The sequence below is a fragment of the Phacochoerus africanus genome, chromosome 4 (genome assembly GCF_016906955.1).
Source record: "Phacochoerus africanus isolate WHEZ1 chromosome 4, ROS_Pafr_v1, whole genome shotgun sequence".
Classification (NCBI taxonomy): domain Eukaryota; kingdom Metazoa; phylum Chordata; class Mammalia; order Artiodactyla; family Suidae; genus Phacochoerus; species Phacochoerus africanus.
In genome coordinates this window covers 437,499-465,430 of record NC_062547.1, presented here as the reverse complement: position 1 = coordinate 465,430, position 27,932 = coordinate 437,499, and the positions used below count along the sequence as shown (strand labels likewise).

Genomic DNA, 27,932 nt, shown 5'->3' with positions numbered 1-27,932 from the left:
AAAACTGACACTGGGTTCACAGGAGTCCCTGGTGGTCTGGGGGGGACTAGCTGCTTGTACAGCTGCGGCCCAAGTTCCATCTGATTCTGGGAACTGAGATCCCACATCAGGCCGCTGCCGTGGCCAAGAAAAAATGGCAGTGCGTTCAAGTCCGGATCTGGGTCTTGGCTGGATTTGAGTCCCACCTGAGCTGTGCGGGTGCAACGGGAACTGCGCTGCTGCTGGTCATGAGAATGTTTGTCTTTCTTTTTTTGTTTCAATTGTGTCTTAAATTTTGTCCCCGTGGTTATCGGCTTTGCCGTTAACCCCTCGGACCCCCACCCGACACTGCCCGACACTAGGCTCCATCTCAGGGAACCGGCCCTGCTTCCCACCTGCTTGCCCCGAGCTCCCCCTGAGAGGGCCAGTGGTGCTGGCCGAGGGCCTCCTGGGCCTGTTGCTGGGGCAGGGGCGGGTAGCCGGAAGACGGTGGGGAGGGATGCCTGTTGTCTCCCCAGCTCTGGGATCTCAGGGTGCTGGTGCGCCTCAGGAAGGGGCCTCTGGAGCCTTGAGGAGGCGCTAATGCAAACCCAGACTCTGGCCGTGGGGGTCCAGCACAGATCCCGGTAAAGCCTCAGGGTCACAGAAGGAGTGAGCTGTGGGGGAGCAGGGTAGGGCTGGGACACAGGCTCTCGGGGCTGGGGGCCAGTTCTGACCCTTCCAGGCGGGCTCCTGTCTTCCCAGGGTGCCCGAGACCCTGACCTGGGCAGCCCAGGAAGTGGAAGACAAGGGAGACCCCCAAAGGGCCCCCCCAAGTTCCCGCTGATCTTGGGGACTGGCTGAGGGTCAGACTGGCTTGCCGGGCAGGTGGCTGCCCTGGGTAGGTCCGGCCTCACTGCGTCCACACAGCCCGGCATCTGATGGGCTCCAGGGCTGTCCTGTGTCCAGCTAGGCCCACGGGCCATCCACTGGGAACCAGGCCAGATGCGTGGAGGCAAAGACAGAGGCAGGAAACAAGAGAGACGCAACTAGGAGCACGTGGAACAGAGGCCGTGGGTCTGCGTGCACTGGGATGCCAGGAAGTCCTCCTGGAGAAGCTGGCCTTTGAGCAGACGCCAGGGTCTGAAGGAGACCAGGCAGGGCGCTGCAGTCAGGACACAGCCAGTGCAGGGGCCCCGAGGCAGGAGTCCCCATCTGCCGTAGGAACTGTAAGAAGCTGAGGTCTGCAGACGGCAGGGGCCTCCAGCCCTCCACAGAGACCTGTGCTGGAGCCAGAGAGTTTGGAAGAGAGGATGGGTTAGGACTTAGGTGTTTGGTTTGGGTTTTTTTTTTGTTTTTTTGGCAGCGGCTGTAGCAGATTAAGGTTTCCAGACAAGGGGTTGAATCCGAACCACATCTGCAACCTGTACCATGGGTCAAGGCAACACCAGCTCCTAACCCACTGAGCGAGGCCAGGGATCAAACCTGAGTTCTCATGGATAGTAGTCGGGTTCTTAACTGCTGAACCACAACGGGAACTCCTGTGGTTTTCTTTCTCTCTTCTTTTTTTTTTTCCTTTTTAGGGCTGCACCCGTGGCATGTGGAGGTTCCCAGGCTAGGAGTGGAATCGGAGCTACCGCTGCTGGGCTACACCACAGGCACAGCAGTGGGGGATCCGAGCCGTGTCTGCGACCCACACCACAGCTCATGGCAACACCAGATCCTTAACCCACCGAGCGAGGCCAGGGATCGAACCCACAACCTCATCGTTCCTAGTCCATTCGTTTTTGCTGCGCCACAACGGGAACTCCCATGTTTCCGTCTTTTAAATAAGTTCTTTTGTATCGTTTTTATTAGACACCACGGATGAGTGCCATGGGTCTCTTTTTTCTCTGGGGCCACCCTGTGGCCCATGGAGGTCCCCGGCCAGGGATCAGATCCAGGCCGCAGTTGTGACCCACATCCCAGCGGTGGTCAGGGCAGATCCTTCGCCCACTGCGCCAGGTCACGGGGCAAACCTGCGTCCCGGTGCTCCAGAGAGGCCACCCTTCCCGCTGCGCCACGGCGGGAATTCCAACATTGGTCTTTGTCTGGATCGCTTCGTGAATATGACATCCCTGGTCCACCCATGCTGCTGCAGATGGCATCACTGCATCCTTGCGTGGCCGAGTGCTCTTCCATGGCATGTGTGTGCCGCATCTTCTTTGCCCACGCCTCTGGTCGTGGACATTTAGGCTGCCTCCCTGTCATGGCTGTTGCGAACAGTCCTGCGGCGAGTATCGGGGTGCGTGTCTCCTTTTGAACCAGAGTTTTCTCTGAACCCTCACTCTCGCAGTTGAGTTTCACAGTCATCTTGGTGGGCTTCACGCACCATCGTCTTTCTGGAGTCGGCGGGGGTGGGTTATCAAAATTCACGCGCTAATTTGGGTTAATTTTTAGGTTGTACATCCCTGACTATGGCATCACTTTCCATTCATCTGTTCTTTTTTCCGTAGGGTCTTTAAACTTCCCCCGTAAAGCTGTTCTCATATAAAAGTTAGAATGCTTTTGACTGCAAGCTGCAGAAACTTGGGTCCACCTGGCCTGAGCTCCTGAGCAGGGAGAAATTAGTCACCCTTCAGTGTGACAGGATCATGGGCCAAACCTGTCCCGAGCACGGAAGATCCATCAGGGAACAGAGCCGGTGAGAAGCCCTGTCTCTGGCGTGGATGAGGGTGTCCCGCAGGGTGTGACCCTGTGTCCCACGCAGGTCCCCTCACCAGGCTGGGGCTGCTGCAGCCACGCTGGTGGCCTGAGGGCGTGAGTTGGTCTGCGGGGGTCGCTGAGCCGAGCACCGGGTGCCAGGCGGCTGGCACAGCCGAGATCACCGCTCGCAGGTCTGGAGGCCGCAAGTCGAGACGGCCGTGTCCTTGAACCTCCGAGGCATCAGAAGGCCCCCTGTCAGTATCGGTTCCTTCGAAGACTGAGGGAGAACCCCCGATTCCTCGCCCTGCGAGAAGTTGGCCGTCTCTGGCCTTCCTCGGCCTGCAGGCTCACCACCTTCATGCCCAGCCGCCTTCTTCCTGAGTCCATGTGCAAAGCGCCCCCTTTATAAGGACTCCCATGTATTGGATCGGGGCCCTGGTCCAGTGTGACCTCATCTCAGTGACCTTGGATTCGTTTCTGCTGCGCCGCGACGAGAGCTCCCATCTTTCTTTTTTTTTACCGACTTAGGTTTTAAAGGATCCTCTGGGTGCTGTGTGGAGAACAGCCTGTGGGGTAAGGCAAGGGGCTGCTGCCTGCCTGGGGCAGGGACAGTGACCAGAGGGTGGCTATGCTGGCCCAGGCACAGAGTGGGCAGAGCGAGGAGCCAGGAAGGCCAGCCCTGGAGTCACACGGACGGTTGGCGTCGAGCGTGGTGGGGGGGCAGGAGTCCGCTTTGGGGGGTCTTGGTGCCGAAAGTGAAGCAGCAGGGGGTTTGGGTCTTGAGCTCAAGGTGCAGGTTGGCCTGGAGAAGCAACGTTTTTTGTGGGGTTTTTTTGGTTTGTTTTTCCTTTTCATAGCCACACCTGTGGCATACGGAAGTTCAAAGGCTAGTGGTCAAACTGGAGCTATATTTGCCACAGCCACAGGGACGCCAGATATAAGCCACGTCTGTGACCTCTAGCACAGCTCACAGCAACACAAGATCCTTACTTAACCAACGGAGCAAGGCCAGGGATCGAACCGGCAACCTCATGGCTACTAGTTGGGTTCCTTAGTGCTGAGCCACAATGGGAACTTCCTGGAGAAGCAAGTTTGAGAGGCACTGGGTAGGGGCATCTGAAGCCAGGCAGCGGGAGGGACCACCCAGGAGTGGGGAGGTGGGAAGGACAGTTTTGCTGGCTCTGGGGGCAGCTTCTGGAGCTGGATGCCCCAGGTGGGGGAGGGGCACTCCAGGGCCTGGGGTGTGGCCTCCTGCTGGCACCTCTGTGCTGACCTTGCCAGGCCCAGCTGCAGTGGAGCGGGGGGAACCAGGGTCCACTTGCAAGGCTTTGGGAGGGTTGCTGGGGAGGGGGCAGGGCTGGGATCCAGGGCACTTGTGCAAGGGTGGCTTCTGTCACCAGACACGACGTCAGGGCTGTGGGGAGGGAGGACGGGAGCCTGGGCACAGATGGGCAGTGGGCAGCCCCCGGGTGGCTCACGGGGAGGCTCTGCTGACCACTAGGTGTCTTCAGGGATGTCGCAGGAGGCAAGTCCACCGGTCGAGGGGGCGGGCAGTGGGGGAGGAGGGGTGGGTGTGGCCAGAGCGGTGTGGCCCTCGTGGGTGTGGCTGCGGTTACCGCCAGCCACCCGTTCCTCCAGCTCCTCTGGGCGTGTGTGGCGGGGCCGAGGGTGGATTTAACCGCAATGGGGAAAGGGAGCTGCTCTAGGGGAGGAGGGGGTGTGGACACAGTGGGTGAGGCTGGGAAGGGCAGGTCTTGGGTCAGATGTTAGGGAGTCCGGAGAGCAAAGACAGGTGAAAGGCTGAGGCTGGCGCTTTAAGCCACCACTGCCATGGGCAGGAGGAACAGTGATGGCAGGGAGCCGTGGCTTAGTCCTCTGTGACCGCCTAAGCAATTATCCTAGAGCACGGTGGCCTTTGCACAGCAAGCCTTTCTCTGTTTCTATGGGTCAAGAATCCAGAAGCACGGGGGTGTCTCGGATACGACACCAGAAGCAGGCAATAAACAAAAAATACCATACATGGAACCACATCAAAATGTAAAACTAGGAGTTCCTGTCATGGCTCAGAGGAAATGAATCCACCTATCACCCATGAGGACACAGGTTCAATCCCTGGCCTCGCTCAGTGGGTTAAGGATCCAGCATTGCCATGAACTGTGGTGTAGGTTGCGATGTGACTTGGATCCTGCGTGGCTGTGGCTGTGGCTGTGGTGGAGGCCTGCAGCTGCAGCTCCAATTCAACCCCTAGGCTGGGAACCTCCATAAACCACAGGTGTGGCCCTAAAAAGACAAAAAAAAAATTTAAAAAAAGAGAGAAAAAAAAAGAACCTGACTAGTGTCCATGAGGATGCAGATTCAATCTGTGGCCTTGCTTGGTGGCTGTGGTGCAGGCCGGCAGCTGTAGCTCCGATTCGACCCCTAGCCTGGGAACCTCCACATGCTGTGGGTGTGGCCCTAAAAAGCAAACAAAAAAAAAGGTCTGGTGGTGTCACTGTAGCTGAGGTGGTATGAGTTCGATTCCTGGCTTGGGAACGTCTTCTTGCTAGGGATGAGGCCAAAGAAAAAAAAAAACCTTCCAAAACAAACAAAAACAATGCAAGATGCTGTGAATAAGAAAAGAGAGTCTTAAGGGTTATCTGGAGTCTTAAGGGTTGCAGCTCAGGAGGAGCCGAAGGAGGAGGAAAAGCCAGAGGTTGATAAAGACAAAAGCCAGGAGGTTGTAAAGTTGTCTGGGGAGGGTGACGTGAGTCAGAAAATATTTGTCCTTAGGGAATCACGAGTTATCTTAGGGAAGGGGTCAGACGAGCAGAGAGGCCGTCACACGGCCGTCAGGATCAGGGTCCAGGAAGAGTCCCGAGTTTCTGGCCGCCGTGCTGGACGCCCGCGTTAGGGCGAAAAGTGAGGTCGGTCGGCTGAGACGCGCACAAGACAAGACGCGCCTCCGCAGTGGCCTCCCGGCTGCACTTCAGAGCCCGCCTTAGCAATCCCCATGCCGTTTTTACTTTCCGTCCACCGTCCCTGAAAGACCCGAAAGCAAAGCCTCGAGACACACCCGTGTTCATGGCATGAATCACAGCAGCAAAAGCACGCACGCAACGCAGGCGTCCGTCGAGGGGAGAAAGCCGTGTCATCGCGTGTGAGTCGGTGACTTACCGTCAGCATGAGCTTGATCTTTGTCCCCGGTTCCTGGCTGGAGCCCCCAAACGCTCAGAATGTCCTACGAGCAACGAGGGCGGCCCCGGTTACCGTATCTGGTCTTTGTCCCCCGGTCCTGAAATCGCTGCAGAGCCCGCGGGCCGTTTGCGCGGCCCGCTGGGGAGCACACGCCCTTCCCTCCGACCAGGTCCGTCTCAGCCACTCATCACTCATTTCGAAGCTGGCCCACGGCACGTGGAAGTTCCTGGCCAGGGGTCCCTCCGGCCCCGCAGCAGCAGCCCGAGTCACCGTGGTGGATCCCGAGCCCGCTGCACCCAAGGGAACTTCAGTGCCTCCTCCGTTTTTCTTTCTTTTTTCTTCTTCAGCTGCCCCGTGCCATGGGGAGTTCCCAGGCCAGGGATCCGATCCGACCCGCAGTGACGACCTACACCGCAGCTGCGGCGATGCTGGGTCCTTTAGCCCACTGGGCCGGGCTGGAGACGGAGCCTGCCTCCTGGTGCTACGGAGCCGTCACCAGCCCTGTGCGCCCCAGCGGGAGCTCCTCTCATCAATTTTATCACAAAGGTATTTCCCACGGGTTCTGGCATCTCCATCATTTTTCCTCCCACACTGTCTGCGACTCCCGCAAGTCGGTCACTTTAGGGGGGCGGTGCGTAGGAACCCTTCTTATGTTTTCCCAAAGAGAGCTGTTCTCAGTACTGCGCTGACCTGTGGAGCCGCCCCTACCAAGCTCCGCCTTCTCCAGGTGACAGGTGTACCTCTCCCCTCTCCCCTGCTCTCAGCAGCTTGCTGTCGGGGCGAAGAATATCTACCCCCCACGCCGTTCTGTGCATTAACCTTCTGGCGAATCAAACATTTTGGGAAAGTTAGGGGAGTTCCCACTGCGGCCCAGCAGAAACAACTCTGACAAGTATCCATGAGCACGCAGGTTGGATCCCTGGCTCGCTCAGTGGCTTACGTGCCTGCATTGCCATGAGCTGTGGTGTAGGTCGCGGATGCGCCTCGGATCTGGTGTTGCCGTGGCTGTGGGGCTGTGGTGTAGGCCGGCGGATACAGCTCCAAGTGGATCCCTGGCCTGGGAACCTCCATATGCCGCAGGTGCGGCCCTAAAAAAGCAGAAAAAATTTGGGGGGGAAAGTTAAATAGAAAGGAGGGTATAGGAAGCCCCCTTGCCTCCTGGCCGAGCCTGAGGCGGGGAGGGGAGGAGAGGACTCAGCCGTGCTGGTCGGAGGAGGGCCACCAAGACAAGCCTGTCCCCAAGACAGAGCTGGCCTTGTTTTCCGGGACGCGGGCTGGCGCCCAGCTGGGTGCAGAGCGGGTGCTGGGTGGCCAGTCCCCCGGTGTGATCTTCCTCACTGTGCCCCGCTCAGACCCTCCACAGCCCCCGGTGGGCGGCAGCATCCCACCCCCCCTTCCGTGGTTGACGCTGTGGAGTGGGGGGGGCACGTGGGGGCACAGGGACTGCATTGACCCCAGGTCCTGCCCCCTCTGGGGCTCCAGGCAGGTGACCCGGCCTCTCGGTGCCTTGTTCTGTTCGTCTGTGACTTCTTGGTCGTTGAGACCACCAGGACCCAAGGAGGGGTGTTCCGTCTCCTCTAACCTGGGGACTTGGACGGTGACGCCCCCGGGGGCGGAAAGCAACGGCTCCTCACGCCTGCCCGACCGCCGTGGGCCTTGAGTCCCTCCCATCTGCCGGGCTTGGGAGGGTGGGACAGCCTGAGCTGACAGGTGGGGCCAGGGCACCGCCAAACCCGCAGCTTCTGTTCTGGGTCGTGCAAGCTGGCCTGGGGCCCTCAGGGATAGAGGGCTGGGGGCCCCGGGTGGGGGTGGGGTGGCTAGGCTCCGCTCAGGCTGTCCAAGAAGCAGGATGGGGACAGAGGGGGCAGCCAGGAGGTGACCTGTGATGGGATGGGGGAAAGGGGGGGTGGACAAGGATACAGGTGTAGGTTCTGGGGCTCCCCACGGATAAGTGACCCAGCCCAGGGGCAGGGTCCCCAAAGCCCAGATTGTCTTGGTGACAATGGAGCCCTGCTGGGAGGGGAGAGGGGTGGTGGGGGCGGGGGCTGTCCTCTGGCCTCCAGTTCTTTTTTTTTTTTTTTTTGCCTTCTAGGGCTGCGCCCACGCATGTGGCGGTTCCCAGTCTCGGGGTCCAATCAGAGCTGTAGCCGCCAGCCTTCACCACAGCCACAGCAATGCTGGATCCGAGTCGTGTCTGCGACCTACAGCACCGCTCATGGCAAAGCCGGATCCTTAACCCACGGAGCGAGGCCAGGGATCAAACCCGCCACCTCATGGTTCCTAGTCGGATTTGCGTCTGCTGCGCCACAACAGGAACTCCCTTTTTTTAATTATTATGGTTTTGGGTCGCACCGGAGGCACGTAGATGTTCCCAGGCCAGGGACTGAAACTGCGCCAGAGCAGCACCCTGAGCTGCTGCAGTGACAAGGCCGGAGCCTTAACCCGTTGGGCCACGAGGGAACCCTGGCCTCCAGTTCTGATTCGGGCACCCCCGGGCCAGCAGGGGCCCACTTCAGAGCAGGCGGAGCTGGGGTGCGCGCCCTGCTCTCACGGGGTCGGGGGGGGGGGGCAGGGGCCGTCAGGTCAGGTCTCCGGCTCCTGGCTGCTCTGGCCTGGGGGCGTCTGCCGGCTTCTGGAGGGCGGATGACCTCACACCTCCCCTTTCCCTCTTGGGTTCCTTGTGTGCGAGATCCCGTCTGGGCCTGGGAGGACCTACATCCTCTCCTGGCCTGGGGTTGGGGGGGTGAACCTTCTCCCAGGGAGGGGGCCGCGGCAGTCAAGGCTCCATGTGGCCCAGAAGGCCCCAGGCACCCTCAGTTCCCCTGGACCAGGCCCAGCTGGACAGACTCGGCCTGTCATGGCCTGTTCCAGCTCAGAGTCGGAGCTTCTGAGGCCTGAGGCCTGGGCCTGGCTCAGTGGTCCACTAGCAAGGGACAGCGCCCCCCACCCCCAAAGCACAACCTGCCCTGGGGGCCCAAGCTCCCTGTGGTTGCCCATCGGGCGGAGACCCCAGAAACCAGCCCCCTGGACACCCTGACCCAGGCTTGGTCCGCCGGCAGCTTTGGGCTTTCGCAGGTCAAGAGGCCCCAGACCCGGGCAGGTGCCGGGCCTCTGCCGCCTCACATGGCAGCACGCGGGTCGCCAGCAGAGGGCACCAGAGGCCTTCTCCGAGGGCAGGGCCCAGGTGAGCCTGGGGACGCTGGCCTGGTGGCCAGGCGCCTGCGCTCAGGGACCCACGCCCTCCCTGGGGCCCCGCGTCCTCCTCTGGGGCTCGGCGCCCACCCCGGGTGAAGCTCCCTAAGTCCGGTTTGGGTTGGCCCTCTGGCTCATGGCTCTCCCGGGCCCGCCCTCCCAGAAGTTTGGCCGAGCTGCTCCCCATGGCCCCCCTCCGGCCTCTGGTCATCTGGCCTGGAAGGGCCACAGCGACAGAGCAGGCAGGGCACCCCTTCAGCCCTCGGCTCCCAGGCGCGTCCTCGGGCCTTCTCCCTCAGGGCGAGCGGGGGGCTCCTGGCCCCTACCCGGCCACTCTGGGACCACCCCCAGCCCCACCGGCCACGGCCTGCTCTGCCCAAGCTCTGGCGAAGGTGCAGCATCAGAACCCACGGTGACCCCGCCCTCAGCCCCAGGAGACACGGAGGGGCTGCTGGGAGGCTTACTGGGTTTAATGACATGGACTCTGAGCCTCGTCCCCGCTCATCTCTGGGGTGCAACCCACAGAGTCTGGGGCCCTGAGACTCGCCCCCCCAACCCACACAGCACATCAGGTGAGGCTGGCTGGGGACTCGGCCAGAGAACATTCCCTTCTGGGCTCTGGAGGGGGTGGGGCAGGGATGGGGGAGGGCCGTCCTCGAAGGGGAAGAGAATGCAGCCCCTGCACACCCCGCCCGGCCGCCCTGGGGAGCCGGGGGCTGTGGGTACCGAGGGCTACACTGCGGAGTCGAGGGTCTCCAGCCGGCCAGCTCCGAGCAAGGGTGGCCTGAGGCTGAGGCCTGCTGCCCTTCTGGCACCGTGTGTCCGCAGGACTGAGTGTAGCGGCTGCAGGTGGATGTGGCAGTGAGCGGGGACAGGGCCAGTCACATGCGCCAGGAGGAACCCTTGTGAGCGTGGAGGCGGCGGGGGAAAGGGCCCTGCCCCTCCCGAGGGTTCTGCGGCCTCGGGAGAGGGGTGGGGACGGGCTGGGTCTGGGACAGGCACAGCTCCGGGCCTCAGGGGGCAGGCGGACTAGGGGCTGGCACCTCCAGGTGGCAAGTTTGGCTGAGGTGGGCCTCGGGCAGGCTGGGGGGCGAGGGGGGCACTGCCGAGCCTGAGGACCGGCCCCACGCGCCGTGAGGCGGGCGAGCGGCCCCCAGCCGGCACCATGCTCGGTCAGCGTCCGTGGTGGGTGACGCGCGCACACACACGTGCCAAAGGAACGCCCGGTGCCACGGGGCGGGCCCTGCCGCAGGCCTAGCTGTCCTCCTCCGCCCGCCGCTGCGTCTTGGAGTGGAACTTGCTCATGACCTCCTCCAGCTCCGACCCACTGTGCTGCTTCTGGGGGAGGAGGGGACCCGCCGGTCAGGGGCCCGCCAGCCTCCCCCTCCCTGGGAGCCGGGGGGCCGGAGGGCGGGTAGTGGGCTCACCTCCAGGACGGCCTTCTGCACGGTGAGCTGGCTGTACACGCGGGCGCCCTCCTCCCCGCACACCTTCCTCAGCTCGTCTTTGTTGAGCGAGAAGAGCTGGGGCCCCGTCAGGATGCCCAGATGCTCCACGATCCTGGGGGCGGGCGGGGTGGGCCGAGGGGGGGTGGTGAGGCCCTGGCCGCGTCGCCCACGCCTGCCGGCCCCCTGCCCGCCCCGGGCCACCGCTCACCGGGGGCTGAAGGCCTTGGCTTCCAGCCAGGCGCGGACCTCGCGGGGGCCGGACTCGTAGGTGAGCGGCAGGTGCACGGGCTGGCTGCGCTCCACGCGGAAGTGCCGCTGCGGCTGCGTCTTGATGTGGCTGATCTTCTTGAGGAGCTCGTCGTTGACCTCGTCCATGTGGTGGATCAGCTCTGCGAGGCGCCAGGCGGCTCAGGCCCAGCCGCGCCGACCCCGGGGCTCCCCCCCCCCACCGCCTCCCCCCGGGTGGTCTGGCGGCCCCATCCCTCACCGTCTTTGTTGCCGGCGAAGCCTGGGGGCAGCTTGTGGGTTGGGCTGGCAGGACCCCAGTATTTCAGACTGGCCTGCAGGGGTGGGGGGAAGGGCGAGGGAGCGGGGCGCCGTTAGGTCAGCTCCCCGTTCCTCCCAGCAGAGCCGGAATAAGGAAGATGGGAGGGGCCCTCCCTGCGCCTCCTCCCCAGGACCTGCCCAGGCCCCCACTGGAGGGTGGGCCAGCCCTTCCTAGCCTTGGCCCTGCCCCAAGCCAGCCCCGGCTGCGAGGGGTCCAGGCTCAGGGCTGGGTCTTTTGCTGCCCTGAGCCCCCAGCCCCCAGCCACCCGGCCTGACCCTGCAGTGGGACAGAGCAGCCCTCACCTGCTCAGCGGGGACCTCCTCCAGCCGGATCAGGATATTGCTGGGCACGTAGCCTGCCTGGCCGCTGCGATTTCGCAGCTTCCACCACTGGTGACCATCTTCCAGCACCTGTGGGCCCGGCCCCCCCACTGCCGTCACCCCCGCCCCTGGCTGTTCCCGCCACGGGCCCCGTGCAGGGTGCAGGGCCACCAGTGTGAGCGAGGCCGCCGGCAGAGCTCTGGGAGTCTCCTCTGAGCCTGCTCCCAGTCCCATGCTCGCACACCCTTCAGGGGCCCCGGGGCCACCTGGCGTCCCCTCCCCGCTCCCGCAGTGTCCGGAGCCTGGCTGTGGATGTGGCACCCCCACCCCCACCCCCAGCTGCTCCACTTCCCGTCCCCCCGGGGTGCAGCCTGGATTCAGGACAGGCCCCACACACGGACGGTGCCTTGAGGGGGCTCCCCCCGGGGTGGATGCCAATGACACGCCCCTGCTGGGTTGGGGGGGTCCTACTCAGCAGAGAGGGCCCACCCTCCAGCCTGCGCCCAGCCCAGCCCAGGAGCCCCCAAGCCCCCTCTGAGATCCCCAGACAGGGGAGCCCCTTGGCCAGGCCGTGCTTCGGGGGCGCCGGGTTGCAGACCCAGAGTGGAGCCCTGGGGCTAGGCAGACACTCCTCCCGGGCTGCACGCCCGCCCGGGCGACCGCCCCCGGGCCCCGCTCACCTCCAGGACCTCGTCCTTGAGCACCGACAGCTCGTTGGCGTTGCGCGCCGTGAAGTCATAGAGGACCTGGACGTACCTGGCCATGGTCTGCACGGGCTCGTAGCCCCTGTGTGGGACAGGGGGCGCTGAGCCCAGGCTGGGCTGGGGGCGCTTCCCGGGCCGGGGGCAGGGCCGGGGAAGAGCGGCTTCCCAGGTGCGAGGCTGCCTCCTGTTCTGCGGCAGAGCGGCTGCAGCTGTCAGCTGCAATGGAAACTGTGACAGCCCCGTTGCGTCTGGGGCCCCCCCGCGTGGGGGGGCAGCCGAGGCGGGTGGGACCCGGGGGCCTGCGGGCCCGGCCAGGCTGGCCCATGCCCAGGCCACCTCAGGGGTCTCCCAGCCCAGTCCCCCAGGGGACCCAGAGCTGAGCATGGACTCCGGAAAGGACAAGGCTTCCCTGGAGAGCAGCCACCCTGGGGTGGGTGGGGGGGTGCGGAGGCTGTCAGAGCCACAGCTGCTGCAGTACTGCAGACCGTGTGTGGGCACACACAGCACAGGACCTCGGAGGGCTGCGGGTCCTGGGGGTCCCAGCCCCCACACGGAGCAGGCCTGTGGCTGCTGCCTGGGCCGGGCCATCCCTCCTGGTCAGTCTGGCTCCTGAGCGCGAGGACTCTGCCCCTTCCAGGTGCAGGCCTGGGACCATGGGGAAGTGGGTGCGCTGAGGCTGTGGCCCCTGGAGCTGGGGGCTGTGTCAGGATCGCCAGGGTGGGCTGGCTAAGGGGCTGGAGGTCCAAGGATGGGCATGTCTCTTAAAGGTGGCCCTAGGCCGGGGGCCAGGAGCATCAGGCTGGTGATGCGGTTTAAAGGGAGGCCACACGTGAGACATGGGTGCCAGCCCCCTCCCTTCCTGAAACTGAATCTTCCGGTCTGGTGGGTGACAGGGCGGATCCTCGGCCAGGACTGAGAATAAAAAGAGGACGTGGCGGGAGGAAGGCTCTGGGGCTGTGAAATGTGTGTCTCAGAGGGAGCCAGACCAGCTCCCCCCAGACCCTCGGTCTCCTCCTCTGGCTCCGAGGATTGCTGGGACCTCTTGAGCTCAACGTTTCGTACATTTCATTTCTACCCGTGGTTCTAAAGCGTAAACGAGCAGACACCAAAAGAGGTGTCAGGGCCGTGGATTTATGGGTGCTTTCGATGCTTCCCCTTCAACCGCACACAGCAACGTTGAAAGGCATCCTGGCTCTAGTGTGGAAAATGGTATTTTGACGGCTGTGACCAGAGCATGTGCCGCCACCTGGTGGCAGTGTACTTGTAGCAGGGCCTCTGGGCTCTGCGGGGTGAGCGTCCCACGCCCTCACTTTGAGGGTGGCTTACCTGTGAGCTTGCAGGGAGCTGACCGGGGGGAGGACGTCTCCCTGGGGTGCGGGCTCAGAGACGGGGCCGTGCTTCGGGGCGTTGCGAAAGGACGGTCGGCCCCCTGGAGCTGGCTGTGGGGAAGAGGACCACCGAGGCTCATTGCGGGCACGGCGGGGGGCGGGGGGTGAGGGCAGGGGGCACAGGTGGAGTGCGGTGCGGCTGCGGGCCTCCTACCTCGTCAGCGGGGGCGGGCGCCAGCCCCTCCACCTCCCAGGGGGCTTCCTGCAGCACGTCCAGGGGCGGCTCCCAGCCGCTGTGGAACTTGGGCACGTAGGGCCGCACCTGCGGCTCCCGGGGCCACTCGGAGCTGGGGCGGGAGGTCCCCGGGTGAGCCGTGCCCACTCGCCAGAGCTTGCCCCACTCAGGACCCCCAAGCCCGCCCGCCCGCCGTGGGACCCCATCCTGGTGTGCCCGCCTGCTGCTGCCCTACCGGGGGCGTGTCCAGGTTTCCCCTAGGGACTCCCACAGCGCCATCTCCTTGGGGACCAGGTGGCCGCGCAGGAAGCCCACAGTGTCTCGGGAGAGCAGGGGGCTGGAGACGGAGCGAGCAATGTCCGGGCCGCCACACGTGCTGACAATCTGGGGCACAGAGGGGGTCAGGGAAGCCGCCCCCGCCTGCGACACAGGCCGGTCCGCTGGGCCCACCGCCCCGGGCATGGACGCTGGCGTCAGCCAGCCACCCAAGGTAGGGCACACCTCAGCTGGGGTACGAACCCCCGACCCCGGCCCCCCCACCCCCCAGCCCAGGCACCAGGTCCAGAGGTCCGAAGAGGAAGTGCACCAGCTCCGCTGCGCTGGGGTTCTGGATGTGCTTCTGCAGCTTGGCCTGGGGGCAGGCAGCAGGCAGATGGAAGGCGGTGGCCCCAGGACCACCCCCCCCCGGGTCAGCTCTGAAGGAGGGGGAGCCGTGGCGCTCACCAGTAGGTTGATGGCCAGCTTGATCTTCTGGAAGCAGTCAACAAACTCTGCCTCGGAGGGGGGCCGCGCCCGCAGCGTGAGCACGCCCTCTGGAAGGGGCTGGGGGTGAGCCTGCTGCCCAGACACTGCGCCTGGCTGCCCACCCCCTCCAACTGGACCTTCCCCAGCTCAGGGGCCACTCTATCCCCCACCCCTCTTCCTGGGTCGCCCCCCCCCCCCCGCCCGCACCTGCCGGCCCCTTCTTCCCCTTCTTCTTTCCCTTCTTGCGCTGGTTCAGCTGCTTGAACGCCTCAGCCGCCTTCTGCAGCCGCGCCACGAACCACTCTATGTCATCCAGGGCGCAGTTGAGGATTTGCTGGGGGTCAGAGAAGGGCGGGGGTCAGCCCTTGGGTGCCCCCACCCATGGCAGGTACACCCCCACACACGGCCTGCCTCTCAGCCCCTGGCCTGGGGGAAGGGGGGTGCTGAATGGGCGGAGGGGCCCTGCCCCAGAGACCCACCGTCTCCTTCTCGATCTTCTGGGCCAGCAGGGCGCGGGGCTCCTCCTCCAGCGACTCCCGGCGGCGGATGCCTGGACGGGAGCAGAGCTGCTGCAGACAGAGGCCACCCGGCAGACCCGTGGCGCCCCCCCACCCCCCAGCCCGGCCTCCTCAGCCCAGCACCCTCGGCCCACCTGGCTCGCTGAGCGGCACCGGCAGGCCCACTCGGTTCTTTGTGGAAGGGGTGTCCCCGCCGTGGCGCTGGAAGGGGATGGGGGCCGGGCCCTGGGGGGGAGGCAGGACCGACAGCCGCTGCCGAATCTTCTCCTGGTGGCCCCTGAAGTGGGACGAAGGGTTGCTCAGTGCTCAGCTGGGCTGCAGCCCCAGCCCCAGGCCCGGGCCCGCCCTGCCCACCAGCCCCTCGCCCGTCGCCCTACTTCAGGGTCTGCGGCCGCATCTTCTTTCCCAGCCGGCAGTCGGCCAGCGCGCTCTCGATGTCCTCGTGCACCAGCTCTGCCTGGGGGGGGCCGGGGTGTCAGGCTGGCTCTGGGACCCAGGGACACGTGCCCACAGCGCCGCAGCCCGTCTCACCTCCACCTGGTCGCAGTGGAAGAAGTGGACATCGGGCCTGCTCTGGTCCGAGTCCTGGCACACGAGCAGCAGCACGGACGGGTAGCGCAGCTGGTTCAGCACCGTCTGGCTGTGCCGCACTGTCGGCAGCGGGAAGTTCTCCAGCTCCTCCTGCGGGACAGGTGGCTGGGACACGGGCTCACAGCCACGGGCACAGATGGACCCGAGGAGCGGACGCAGCACGTGGACACCGGCTGACTTGTAGGCCTGGCTTGTGGCATTCGCGGCACAGACCCCTCCCGGCAGTGGCCACACCGCCAGGCCCGGCCTCAGCACAGCCGTGGCCATGGCCCTGTGTGACGCGGCTCCCCTGGACTCTTGGCCCCACCCGGCCCTCCCTGCCCTCTGCCCTCTTCCCGTTCCCCGATCCCACAGGGTGGCCCAGGGTGTCTGGGTCACTGCCTCCACCCGCCTTGCAGGACGGGAGGTCTGCCCTCTGCTGCTGCCGTACCTGGGACTCCACGTCCAGCAGCCGCAGCGACTGGTCATTGACCTGCAGCAGCATCTCCTGTGTCCAGATCTTCTCCTTGGAGCTCAGATGCACCAGCTTCCGGATGGCGTCGTCCACCGACGCGATGGCCTCACTCTTGTCCATGATGAAGGTGGCCAAGTGCTGGGCGGGCAAGCAGTGGTCAGTCAGGGCAGAGCCCTGCTTGTGCCCCGACCCAGGGCCAAGGGGCTGTGCCCTGAGTGCCTGAGAGGGTCACAGGCAACCCTGCGGGTCCGAGGGGGACACAGCCAGGCCAGCTCCGGGGGTCCAAGTGGACAAAGTCCCACCTTGGTGGATGTCTGTGGGGCCATGGGCTCTGATGCAGCCCTTCCCAAACAGACCCCAGGCCACCCACGTCCATCACCGGGCTCCGGGCACCAGCCTCCCTGCTCCTGCAGCTGCCCTGGCGCGGGCTTACCACAGGACCTTGGCACATGCCGCCTCTGCCTGTCCCCAGTCTCCCCCAGCTTGCTCCTCCTCTGGACTCTGCCTAGATGCCGCCCTGTCTGACTGCCCGGTGAGAGCACGTGTCACTACATCCCTGAGCTGCCTCTCTGTTTATCCTCATCCGACCTTATGCTGTTGGCAACACGCTTCTTCGGTTTCTGGCTGCTGTCTCCCCATTGCCGGGGACACTGCTGGGCTGCAGCAGCGCCCCCGGTGAATGTGAAGAGAATGAGTGAGCAGCCCTCGGGGACCCCTGGCCGGCCAGCCGGACCTGTCCCGTGCTCTCCCCTCTCGCTCTCTAAGCCCGGCTCAGGCCCCTTCCGTCCAGGATGCCCCACGTGTCTGCACCAACCTTTGCCGAATTCGGTACACGGCGAGGGGCAGCCGGGTGAACACCAGCATAAACCCCAAGCAGTCAAGACTTAACCACAAAACATGGCATCCTGAAGCTGCTAGAGGGGGACACTGGATGATCTGTGATAATCCCGGAAAGGACTTCTTTCCTGGGAGACTTAGCTAAGCCAGGGAGAAAGCCTGGATGCTCAAAAGACGAGGCCAATAAACTTGACTTCATAAAAAAGAATTCTGCCTGGGGAAAAAACACCACATACAAAGTAAAAAAAAAAAAAAAAAAAAAAAAAAAAAACAGAAAGAAAGTGGGAAAAACACACATATAATATAACACATACAATGGTTACGATGCAGACTAAAGACAAAGAAAAAGGCCAGGGAGCTCCCATTGTGGCTCAGAGGCAACAAACCTGACTAGTATCTATGAGGATGCGGGTTTGATCCCTGGCCTTGCTCAGTGGGTTAAGGATCCGGTGTTGCCGTGAGCTGTGGTATAGTCGCACTCATGTCTTGGACCCCGTGTGGCTGTGGCTGTGGTGTGGGCCGGCAGCTACAGCTCCGATTCGACCCTGAGCCTGGGAACTTGCATGTGCCGTGGGTGCGGCCCTAAAACGCAATAGATAAAATAAATAAAAATAAAAGCTCTCTTTTGTTTCATAACGATGGATACCAACAATAGATAAGTAAATAATGAAAAATATGTAAATAAGTAACAGATCAACAGCACAACAGAAAAACTGGCAAAACATATGAAACAGAGTCTACAGGAAAATACACGTAAGTCAGCTTTTTTTTTTTTCTTTGTCCTTTTAGGGCCGCACCAGGCTAGGGGTTGAATCGGAGCTGTTGCCGCCCGCCTACACCACAGCCACAGCCACGCCAGATCCGAGCTGCGTCTGCGACCTACACCACTGTTCACGGCAACGCCGGATCCTTAACCCACGGAGTGAGGCCAGGGATTGAACCTGCGTCCTCATGGATGCTAGTCGGGTTCACTACCGCTGAGCCATGACAGGAACTCCAGGAAGCTTTTAATATAGAAAATTGTGTGCAGTCTCATTCAATGAAAGAATTGCATAGTGAAACCATGAGACTATTAGTTTAAGAATGAATCAACCACTGAGCTTTTTTTTAACCTGTTCTGTTGCCCAGCACTAACGAGCTCTTGTGGCTGAGTTCGCGAGTGGGTTAGGAGGTGGAGAGCGGGGACATCCCGCTGCACTGGGCTGGCTGCTCCGGGGAGGAGTCGGTGACACAAGAACAGTGCATGTTCTGCCCTGGAGACCCGCACGGCTATTAGAGGCAGACCTACACGCCCGTCCATCCGTCAGCAGGTTAGCAAGAGAGGGGCAGAAACCCAGGGAGCAGTCAGTCGGCCGGTCTGTCTGCATAAGGAGCACTGTTAGCAAAATTCAGCAGAGCCTAATTCTCCAAACCGCAGTGCCCATGCATCCCAGATGCCGGAAAACACAGCGCGTTCTCTGCCCAGACCAGCATTAAATTAGAAAGCAGTAAGAGAAATCAGTAACAGAAAGATAACTAGAAAACCCTTGGAAGTCCCATTGTGGCTTCGTGGAAACGAACCCAACTAGTATCCAGGAGGATGTGGGTTTGATCCCTGGCCTCGCTCAGTGGGTTCAGCATCTGGTGTTGCCATGAGCTGGGGTGTAGGTCACAGACGGGGCTCGGATCGGGCGCTGCTGCGGCTGTGGTGTAGGTCGGCAGCTGCAGCTCTGATTGGACCCCTAGCCTGGGAACCTCCATATGCCTCAGGTGCAACCCTCAAAAAAGAAAAAGGAAAGAAAGAAAAGCCTCAAACAACTGGAAATTAAGCAACACGCTTCATGGGTCCAAATTTGTAGAAACGAAACAACACACTTTTAAACAACACACGAATGGCAGAGGAAATGACGAGGACAAAAGAAAACAGAAATACAACACACCGAGACGGATTGGACACGGCAAAAGCAAAGCTGAGGGGAGATGTGCGTCTATAGCTGCTTACACGGTTAAATGCTTACAAAGAAGAAGATGCGAATAACCCATGGGTCAAAGGAGTCACAGGGAAAATCAGAAGATCCTCTAAGCTGAACGAAGTCCAAACCAGCACGTCCAAACTCGTGGAAGCTCGCTACTGACGGAGTCCCGTGAGGAGAGCGGTAGCTTCAAACGAACAAACGGCAAAAGAAGGAAGACTAAATCGCCATGCCCCCAAGAAACCAGAACAAGACCATCAAATGAAACCCAGAGTAACGGGAAGCACATTAAGAGCAGAAGCAAAGAAACTAGTAAAACTCACAGACGGCAGAGAAAAATCAACAACCCCCGAGGCTGGTTTTAAAAAGATTGTCGAAATAAACCCCTAGCAAGACTGATCAAGAAAAAAAAATGGAGACAACACAAATTGTCAATAACCAGAAGGAAAGAGGGGCCACCACTACAGATCATACAGGCTAACTTAGAATAATAATGGTAAAAAAAAACTTCCCGCAAAGAAAACCACGCATTCAGGCCTTCGCAGGTGAATCCTAACAAATACTCAGGGAAGAAATCACAACAGTTTCTAAAAGCTTTCTGAAAACAGAGGAGCAGGGAGCATGCCTCCACCCACGTTACAAGGTCAACAGAGCTCTGGTCCCGAAACCTGCCAAAGGCATTGCAAGAAGAGAAAAGCATAGGCCAGGAGTTCCCGTTATGGCACAGCGGAAGTGAATCTGACTAGTATCCAAGAGGATGCAGGTTCGGTTTCTGGCCTCACTCAGTGGGTTAAGGATTCAGCGTTGCTGTGAGCTGCCGTGTCGGCTGGAGACACGGCTCAGATCTGGTGGTGCAGGCCGGCAGCTGTAGCTCCAATTAGACCCCTAGCCTGGGAACCTCCATATGCCACGAGTGCGGCCCTAAAAAGCAAACAAACAACCAAATAAACAAAATAAAAAGAAAATCATAGGCCAACATTCAAACAAATATTAATACAAAAAATCTTGAGAAAATATTAGCGAATTAATCTTGTCCATACAAACAGAGAACGATATAAACCTTTCATAAAGGAAGTTGATCCTAGAAATGCAAGGTTGGTCCAGCATTTAAAAAAATCAGTGGGGTTCCTCTACGTTAACAACAGGAAATACACTTCAAAAGATCTGACAAAATTCAACAACCTTCGTGATAAAAACGCTCATCCAGCAAAGAATGAAAAGGAACTTGCCCACTCTAATAAAGCGTATCCACCAAAACAGACTGCGTATCACAGGCTGAATCCTTTCTTATAAGAGTGGACACAGGCAGGACGTCCACGGCCGCTGCTTTTACCGGGCGCCGTGCAGGTGGTCCCGGCCAGGGCAATAAAGTGAGAAAAACAAAGTGGCTAAACATGAGAAACTAAGTACTATATTTTCAGAGCAGATGATTTCATACGTTAAAAAAACCTAGTGAATCTAGAGGCAAATCACGGAAGCCAGCGAGCGAATGCAGCAAATTCTCACGATAGTCAATCTCTATGCGAAAATTCAATTGAATAAGACACAGGCGAGCAACAGACAACCGGAAAGTGAAATTTAAAAAACAATACCGTTTACAACAGCACGTACAAATCCAACACCCGAGGAATAGTTTCACACAGATGTGTGAGAGCTCTGCCGGGACCATCACAAGTTCTGAGAGGAATCGGAGCTGTCCCACGTGGGGCAGTGCCATGCTGAGATGCCAGGTCTCCCCAACCGACGGGCACACTCCACTCAGGGCCAAACAAATCCTAGCAGGCCTTCGCGGGGCCGGGGCCATAAGAAACGGACGACTGGATTCTAAAACGTACATGCAAGTCCAAACAACCCGAAAGAGTCGGGAAGCCCGAAGAAAACGAACAAAGTTGTCTGACCTCAGGGTGGCTGATACGCTGGAAAGGGGTGGAAGCTAATCAGCTGCAAAGGGGGCAAGAACATGAAGCCGAGCGAGCGGCCTCAGGAACAGGCCCATTCGTCTCCCGGGACTGCACCTTTGACAAAGGCAGCAAAGTAACTCCAAGACGACTTCGACGAAAATCTTTTTCCCGGAGCTGCCCGGTCCTGCAGGGAAGGCTGGGCGTGAGTCTCATACCCCCAAACAAATTTAAAGTGTAATCGCCTATACCGCAAAGAATCTCGAAGAAAACACAGGAAGGACTCTCCAGAGCCCCGGGGCAAGCGATGACCACAAGAACAAGACCCCTCAACCCTCTAAAAACACCTAAGAAGGAAAAAATGGGCACAATTGGATGTTACCAAAATTAAACATTTCTGCTCGCCCAGACACAAGGATGCACACGAGTGGACAAGCTGCACTGGGAAAGATTCTTTCTTTCTTTCTTTCTTTGTTGTCATTTTAGGGCCGCACCCGTGGCATATGGAGGTTCTCAGGCTAGGGGTCCAATCGGAGCTGCAGCTGCTGGCCTGCACCACAGCCACAGCCAGGCGGGATCCGAGCCGCCTCTGCAACCGACACCTCAACTCAGGGCAACGCCGGATCCTTAACCCACGGAGTGAGGCCAGGGATCGAACCTGTGTCCTCATGGATGCTAGTCCGATTCGTTTCCCTGAGCCATGACGGGATCTCCTGGGAGAAGACATTTCTAATCCATACGCATTTACTTGCACACAAAGGACCCCCCGCTACTGAATGAGGAGTGTGTGTGCGTGTGCACGTGTGCGCGTGTGGACACAGGCAGTGCCAAGCGAAGGGGCCAGGCGTGGGGGTGGCGAGCTCCCGAGTGCCCTGGAGAAGAGTCTTCTGTACACACGGCGTGTTTTGGACATGAGTTTACAAAGCAGAAGAGCAAAGACGGCTAATGTATATTATATGAATCCACTCTGGGGAGATTTTTAGGGGGTTCTCAAAAAGGCAAAACCGTAGGGACGGAAGGCAGAGCAGTGTCGCCGGAGGCTGGGGCGGCAGACAGCTGTGCCCACGTGGGGTCCACGCAAGGGCGTTTGCGGGGGACGGAGCCCTTCCGCATCCGGACAGGGAGGTGGGGACAGAACCACCCCGCCTCCCGCTCCACGTCATCGTCCCTGTGCTAATGGAGAAAAAAGCAGAAGAATAAACTCACAAGGCTTCGGGCCCCCAGGGCCAGGGCGGGTCTGAGCTTGTCCCCGCACCTCTCACCCCCTCTCTCGCCTGTTCCCACCTGGGAGGGGCCGGCCAGCCCGGCCCCTGCCCCCGGCTCGCTGGCTGCTGGGAGGGCAGGAGAGGTGCCCCTGGGCGGGGGTCCTCCACAGCCTGGCATGGACCCAAGTCCAGGAGAAGGCCTGGGAAGCCCCAGGGGCACCACCTCACCTAGGAGGGCAAAGTCCCTCCCACAGAGAAGTGGCAGAGCTGCCTTTGGACCCTGAGCCAGCAGCAGTCATGAGCTTGGCCACATAAAACGGCCCAGACTGCCCAGGCTGGCAGGGCGGGCCGATCACCAACACAGCCCAATGCAAGAGCCTAGGAACTCCTAGGTCTCAGTGGACCCGCTGCATAGATGAGCAAACCGAGGCTCAGAAAAGGAGTGACTCACCTGGCCTCTGCGGGCATGAAAGGGCTCACGGGGAGGAAAGCGCTCACCCTCCCGGGCCAGTCCCTTTCATCATCCTGGTCCAGCCCCCCCACTGCCTGGTCCGGGGCCCCCCATCTTCCCAGTCTTAGGTCCCCCATTCCCTGGTCCAGCCCCCCCACTGCCTGGTCCGGGGCCCCCCATCTTCCCAGTCTTAGGTCCCCCGTTTCCTGGTCCAGCCCTCCCACTGCCTGGTCCGGGGCCCCCCATCTTCCCAGTCTTAGGTCCCCCATTCCCTGGTCCAGCCCTCCCACTGCCTGGTCCGGGGCCCCCCATCTTCCCAGTCTTAGGTCCCCCGTTTCCTGGTCCAGCCCTCCCACTGCCTGGTCCGGGGCCCCCCATCTTCCCAGTCTTAGGTCCCCCGTTTCCTGGTCCAGCCCTCCCACTGCCTGGTCCGGGGCCCCCCATCTTCCCAGTCTTAGGTCCCCCGTTTCCTGGTCCAGCCCCCCCCACTGCCTGGTCTGGGGCCCCCCATCTTCCCAGTCTTAGGTCCCCCGTTTCCTGGTCCAGCCCCCCACTGCCTGGTCCGGGGCCCCCCATCTTCCCAGTCTTAGGTCCCCCGTTCCCTGGTCCAGCCCCCCCACTGTCTGGTCCGGGGCCACCCATCTTCCTCCGTCATCGGCTATTCCCAGCCCTGCTGCCCTGCGGGCTTGGCCAATGGCCAGGAACCAGGACCTCGGCCAGCTTCCAGGAGCAGGAAGGTCATTGAAAAAAGCATTTCCTGAGTAATAAGTGTGGATTAAAACTGACCTAGAAGAAAACCCTCCTGAGCAGGCAGCTTGTGTAAAGGGCACAGCTAAGGCCTGGCTCTCCCGGCATGGTCGGAATGAGCCGTCGAGGCCTTGCCTGCAGACGCTCAAGAAAGGGCGCCTCTGTTCCGCCTCCTCCTGCCTCATCTAGCTCCCCGTTTGGGGCCAGGATGGCAATTTCCTTCCCTCTGGGTCGACCGTGTGACGGCTGCTGGAAGGTGCTCAGAGCTGCCCTGGCCTGTCCTCTTGCATCGTATCCCCCGGAGCCCCTCCGGCCGCGCTCCCCACTGTGCATGAGCCACAGCAGGCGTGTGGCAGTGCCTGGCTCTGGCCCCCTGCTGTGGGGCCACATCCCCCCTGCCTCTGCGGGGGGGCCCTGGAGCACGGAGGCAGTGGTGCGGCGCAGGGCTCGGGCTCACCTGGACATGGTACTGGGAGGTCTCGTGCATGATGACATTGGAGTTGGAGTACTTCTTCCTCTGCGCTGCACGAGGAGACACACGTCACTCCCCCAGAGCGTGGGGCTCGGGGAAGGCTGCAGCGCAGCGAGGGCTCTGGGAGCCCCTCGTGGCCCCCTGGAAGGGCTCGGGCATAAAATGGGGGTGCCGGCCCCTCCCGGCACAACACAGAGCTCCCTCCCTCCCCAGGAGGGACTGCCAGCTCAGGGCAGCAAGGCCTCCTCCCATGGAGGCCCCCTGCCCTCCTTCCTGGGGAGGGGTCTGGCCCAGGGCCTCCCCCACCCGAGAGCTGCCAGCTAACGTCTCCCTGCCTCTGCTTGTGCCCAAAAGCACAGGGGAGTCCTTGTGGCTGGGGGAGGGGCAGAGCTGGGGCAGGTGGGGGCCAGCCCGGCCCCGCCCTCCTGGAGCCCCCCCTGCCCCGCCCCTCCGGCCGACGGAAGCCCCGCCCCCCGCGGGTCAGGTTGCAGAGAGGAGCGCAGAATCAATATTGATGCCCCCTGAATTATTAGTGAGGCCTCTCCCCTTACGGGCCCTGCGAGGGAGGGACCTGAGCCCCTGCTATGGGGCCCAGAGCCTTCTCTGGGGGCGCAGGGCTGACCTGCATGTCCTCTGCCTTGGAGAGGGGGTTCGATGAGACCCTCCCAGCTGGGCTGTCCCCTTGGCCTCCTGAACCTCACTCACCAAACAGGTCCTTGGCACTCATCTTGGCCACACCGTCGGACCGGCCCAGGCTGCCACTGTGGGGAGGGGCTGGTGAGGCGGGGCTCCTGGGCACCCCTCCCTGGGGACTGGGGGTGGGGTTGGTGGGGGAAGAGCAGCGGGGTGGGGTGGGACGGGTAGGGGCTCACTTGGCAGCACCCGGACAACAGCTCACAGACCCCGCTTGGCTCATGGTGTCCTCGACGGTGGCTGGCGGTGAAAGGGCAGACCTCAGCGTGGCCCGAGTCCAGGGCTTAGTGCCTGGCCCGCACCTGAGTGGACAGGGGAGCCGAGCTGACACCTCATCAGGGCCTGGCCAGCGCCTTGCTACTCGCAGCATGGAGCCTGGGGCGCCTCCTCCCCCAACCCCAGAGCCAGGGGCTGGAGCCCTGGTCGCCTGGCCAGAGTCCCCAGGACACACCAGGACCATCTCTGCTCCGTGTCCCAGGTGGTGGTCATGAATCCTCTCCCTCCCCAGACCCCGCGTCCTCCACAAGGGCCCCCAGGACGTGCCATCAGAGGGTCCCACCCTCAGAGGCCCGTCTGGGGTGGGCTTGCGAGGAGAGTGTCCAGGAGGCTCTCAAGGGGGGTCAAGGGGAGGAAGCACCTTCTAAGCAGAGCAAAGGCCCTGAGGCGAGTGGGAGCCAGACCTGGAGAAAGGCAGCGAGGGACTCTAGGGTGGGGCAAGGGGGCCTGGGGAGCCCGAGCCCAGGGTGACATCCAGAGGGAGCCCATGCTCCGGGGGGGGGGGAGCAGAGCCTGGCACCCCTGGGCCAGGCTGACATGTCCTGCAGGGTTTTGTGCTCTGCAGGGACCTCTGGGCCCACGCAGTTCTGCCATCAAATGTCACCGGGAGGCCATCCACCTGCGGCTTCAGCCTTCGGGGGTCTGCCAGGTTCAGGAGAGGGTTAAAGCCAGGGGTGCTGGTATCCAGGGCAGGGAGTGCCCAGGACTTTCTCATCTGACCAGGTATAACCCACAGAAACGTCTCCCAGGAGGTGCGAGGGTCCGAGGGGCTTCAGGCCGCCCCCTCCCACATGCCACGGAGGGTCCTGGGCTTGGCCGGATTCCTCTGTCCACCTGCCCGTGGAGAATGTCCGGAATGCTCCTGACCTCAGCGGGCGAGCCTGTGGGTTTGCTTAATGGGATTCCTGGCAGCTGAGCCAAGGGTGCTGGGCACGTGTGTCCGGACACACACATGCACACACCCGGGTGAAACCCAGGCCTGTGAGCACACGGTCACTAGGTTGTCACACTCGGGCCTCCCTTTGGGGGGGCTGGGGCCTTCAGCTCTGTGGGGTGGGTGGGGTGCCTCGGGGCCAGCCAGGGAGGTGGGTCCAGGCTGGGCACCTGGTTGGGAAGCAGCTGGGGAGGGGCCGCTCCAGCTGCTCCAGCGGGGAGCAGAGGGGCTTCTTCAGCTGACCAGGGAGGGAATGAAACAGGCCCCAGAGCCCAGCCGCGCTCTGTTTTGCTGGGGCCATTTTCCGGGTGCCGAGGGAGGGGCGAGCATAGTGCCTGGTCAGCCATCGGAGGGGGAGGAGGCCCTAGTGGGGCAGGGAGGGCGGAGGGACCAGCTCCAAGTTCAAATTCCAGCTCACAGCTGAGTGCCCTTGGGGAGGAGTCAGCTTCAGGCCCAGGGGAGCCAGGTGGGGCCCGGGAATAGGGGGAGCCCCTCAGGCTCCGGCTGTGCCCAGGTCTGGGAAGCTGTGGGTGGGGAGCAGGCGGGCCCTGAGCGTGCACTTGGGAGACCGAGGCAGGCAGAGAGCTGGGTGGAGCGCTGAGCTGGGGCTGCACCAGGCAAGGGCCAGGAGAGGCCCAGGCGGGCAGGGCCTGGGGGGGAGGGGCAGAAACGGCGAGCAGCGGCGACACCAGTTGGGCCGGGCCTCCCAGCACAGCTGGCGCCCACTACATCTGGGGTGGGGGCAGAGGTGGTCCGTGGCGCACTGGAGGAGCACCAGGAGCCCTGCTTCCTCACTTCCCCTGCCACCAGGGCCACCTCATGCCCAGGGGCTGCCTGAGGCCAGCCCAGCCCTGCCCAGGTTGGAGGCACACAGGCCCCTGCAGCTCAGCCCCCACCTGCCTCCTCCCTGAAACTCCCACACCCCAACCTTGACCGAGAGCCTGACCCCAGCCTGAGGCTTTCCTGGCCCTGCATTTCCTCCTGGCTCTGAGACCCAGGAAGCAGGCTGGCACCCCTTAAGAGTCTGGCCCCAAAGGAGCCCCCAGGCTGCCACTGCAAGGTGTGGGGCTGGAGTCTTGGAGGGGCAGGAGCAGGACCCTCTCACCGCGGCCTTCCCTGAAGGAGGGGGTTCCCCCACCGAGCCCCAGGGCTGGGAAGGCCTGGCTGACTTAGATGCCACTGGCGTACAAACATCCCCAGCGCTCGGCGCCGCCCCAGGACCGGCCGGGGCAGGCCAGGCCGCAGGGACCCGGCTCCAGGCCACCAGTCCAGGACAGTCCCACGGGCCCGGCGCAATCCTTGTGCCCCGGCCTGGCCTACAGACCCAGGCCACAGCCCCGCGTCGCACTGCCACCTGGGGAAACTGAGGCGGGAGCGGCCCGCCGTCCGTGCCCTCGGCTCCCCTGCCGCTCCAGCGCTCGCGCGCGCGCGCGGGCGCCAGGCGGGGTCGGGCCGCGCTGGTCACCGAGGGGACACCGAGGGGCGCTCACCTGCTCCTCGTGGCCCTGCGCCTGGCCGCCCGCTGGTCCCCTCCTCCGCGCTCCGTCCGCCGGTCTGTCGGGGCCGAGCTCGGGAGGCGGGAGGGCCGCGCGGAGGAGCCGGGGCGGGGCGCAGGGAGGAACCTGAGCGGCAGGTTAGAGTCACCGCGCGCCGGCGGGCACTGGGCAGGGGCGGGGGCGGGACGTGGCTGCCCCGCCCTCACCCGGGCTCGCCCGGACGGTCCCCACAGCCACCTGCGCAGACCCCAACCCTGGAGCCGGGCGCCTTGGACGTGTGGGCGGGCCCGGGAGCCCGTCCCTCGCAGCTCGCAGGGGTGCCCAGGCCCACCGCGCACCGGGCGCTGAGATCCTTCGGCGGCAGGCGAGCTGTGCGCCCCCGAGGGGTGGCGTGGACCCTGCGGAGGTCAGACCTGCCCCTGCCAGGTGTGGCCCAGGCTCAGGTGCCCCAGGATCTGGGGCAGAGCCCATCCTCTCCAGCTGGGGCCTCTCTGATCTGGAGGCAGCGATAGGGCCAGGCTTCAGTCGAGTGAGAATCAAAGGCAGGGCCAGAGACCCTGCAGCCCTCGCTGAGCTCGCCAGGAGGGCCCAGGGGCACGCGCTCTCCTCCACCCAGGAGCCCCCGAAGTCTCTTTCTTTGTGTTGCCCCAGCCCAGCATGGGCACCTTCCGAGGGCTGGTGTTTCCCATGGGGGTGGGGGGGACACCTGTGGCCTCCGCCTACCTGTGGCGAGAGGCAGCCAGAGGGCGCTCTGGGCAGCAACTTCTCCTTAAGCCAAGCCCTGAGCTCTGCCCCCAGTCCTAAGCTTCCTCCTGAACTGACCCCCCACGAGGGCCCTGACAATCAAACTGGGTGAAGAGGAAGAGAAGGGGCAGAGGGCAGGCTGGGCGGTGGTGGGCAGCCCCAGGGACTCTAAGGCTCAGGCCATTGTTTTGGGGGTGGGGTGGGGGCAGAAAAGGCTGTGCCGGGAAGCAGGGTCCCTCCAGGAAGCACGGGGCAGCTGCTGGTTGCCTGGCGCTGGTTGCCGGCCCTTCCTGGTAGCCCCTGGAGGCTCTCTCTGTCTTAGAAGGTCG

General features: G+C 62.5%; 1 protein-coding gene across 3 annotated transcripts; it reads right to left on the bottom strand.

The window, feature by feature from the left end:
• Positions 1–9,464: 9,464 nt before the first annotated feature.
• On the bottom strand, positions 9,465–26,987 carry EPS8L2 (EPS8 like 2). Of its 3 annotated transcripts, none has more exons than XM_047774856.1 (21): positions 26,854–26,987; positions 24,333–24,455; positions 24,166–24,221; positions 23,446–23,510; positions 15,875–16,036; positions 15,385–15,534; positions 15,231–15,310; positions 14,988–15,130; positions 14,815–14,885; positions 14,543–14,669; positions 14,315–14,403; positions 14,148–14,222; positions 13,827–13,975; positions 13,571–13,703; positions 13,355–13,467; positions 12,005–12,110; positions 11,307–11,414; positions 10,945–11,017; positions 10,666–10,846; positions 10,437–10,569; positions 9,465–10,347 (listed from the first exon to the last, which is right to left on the bottom strand). In XM_047774856.1, exons 2-21 carry the CDS (start codon positions 24,374–24,376, stop codon positions 10,264–10,266), a joined length of 2,142 nt encoding a protein of 713 aa, XP_047630812.1. In that variant the 5' UTR covers positions 24,377–24,455; positions 26,854–26,987; the 3' UTR covers positions 9,465–10,263. The 3 variants fall into 3 exon arrangements, with proteins under 3 accessions (XP_047630812.1, XP_047630811.1, XP_047630814.1); XM_047774855.1 differs by having other exon boundaries at positions 24,333–24,393; positions 26,854–26,918; XM_047774858.1 differs by lacking the exon at positions 26,854–26,987 and having other exon boundaries at positions 15,385–15,390; positions 24,333–24,452.
• Between the last annotated feature and the right edge of the window lie 945 nt (positions 26,988–27,932).

Bases quoted from the DNA above. Each gene is read 5' to 3' on its own strand.
- EPS8L2 (XM_047774856.1), bottom strand. From the start codon at position 24,376: ATGAGCCAAGCGGGGTCTGTGAGCTGTTGTCCGGGTGCTGCCAA. The intron at 23,511-24,165 runs GTGAGTGAGGTT...CTCCTCGTGCAG, and splicing joins GAGTGCCAAGGACCTGTTTG to CGCAGAGGAAGAAGTACTCC. The intron at 10,847-10,944 runs GTGAGGGATGGG...GGCGCCTCGCAG, and splicing joins CTTCGCCGGCAACAAAGACG to AGCTGATCCACCACATGGAC.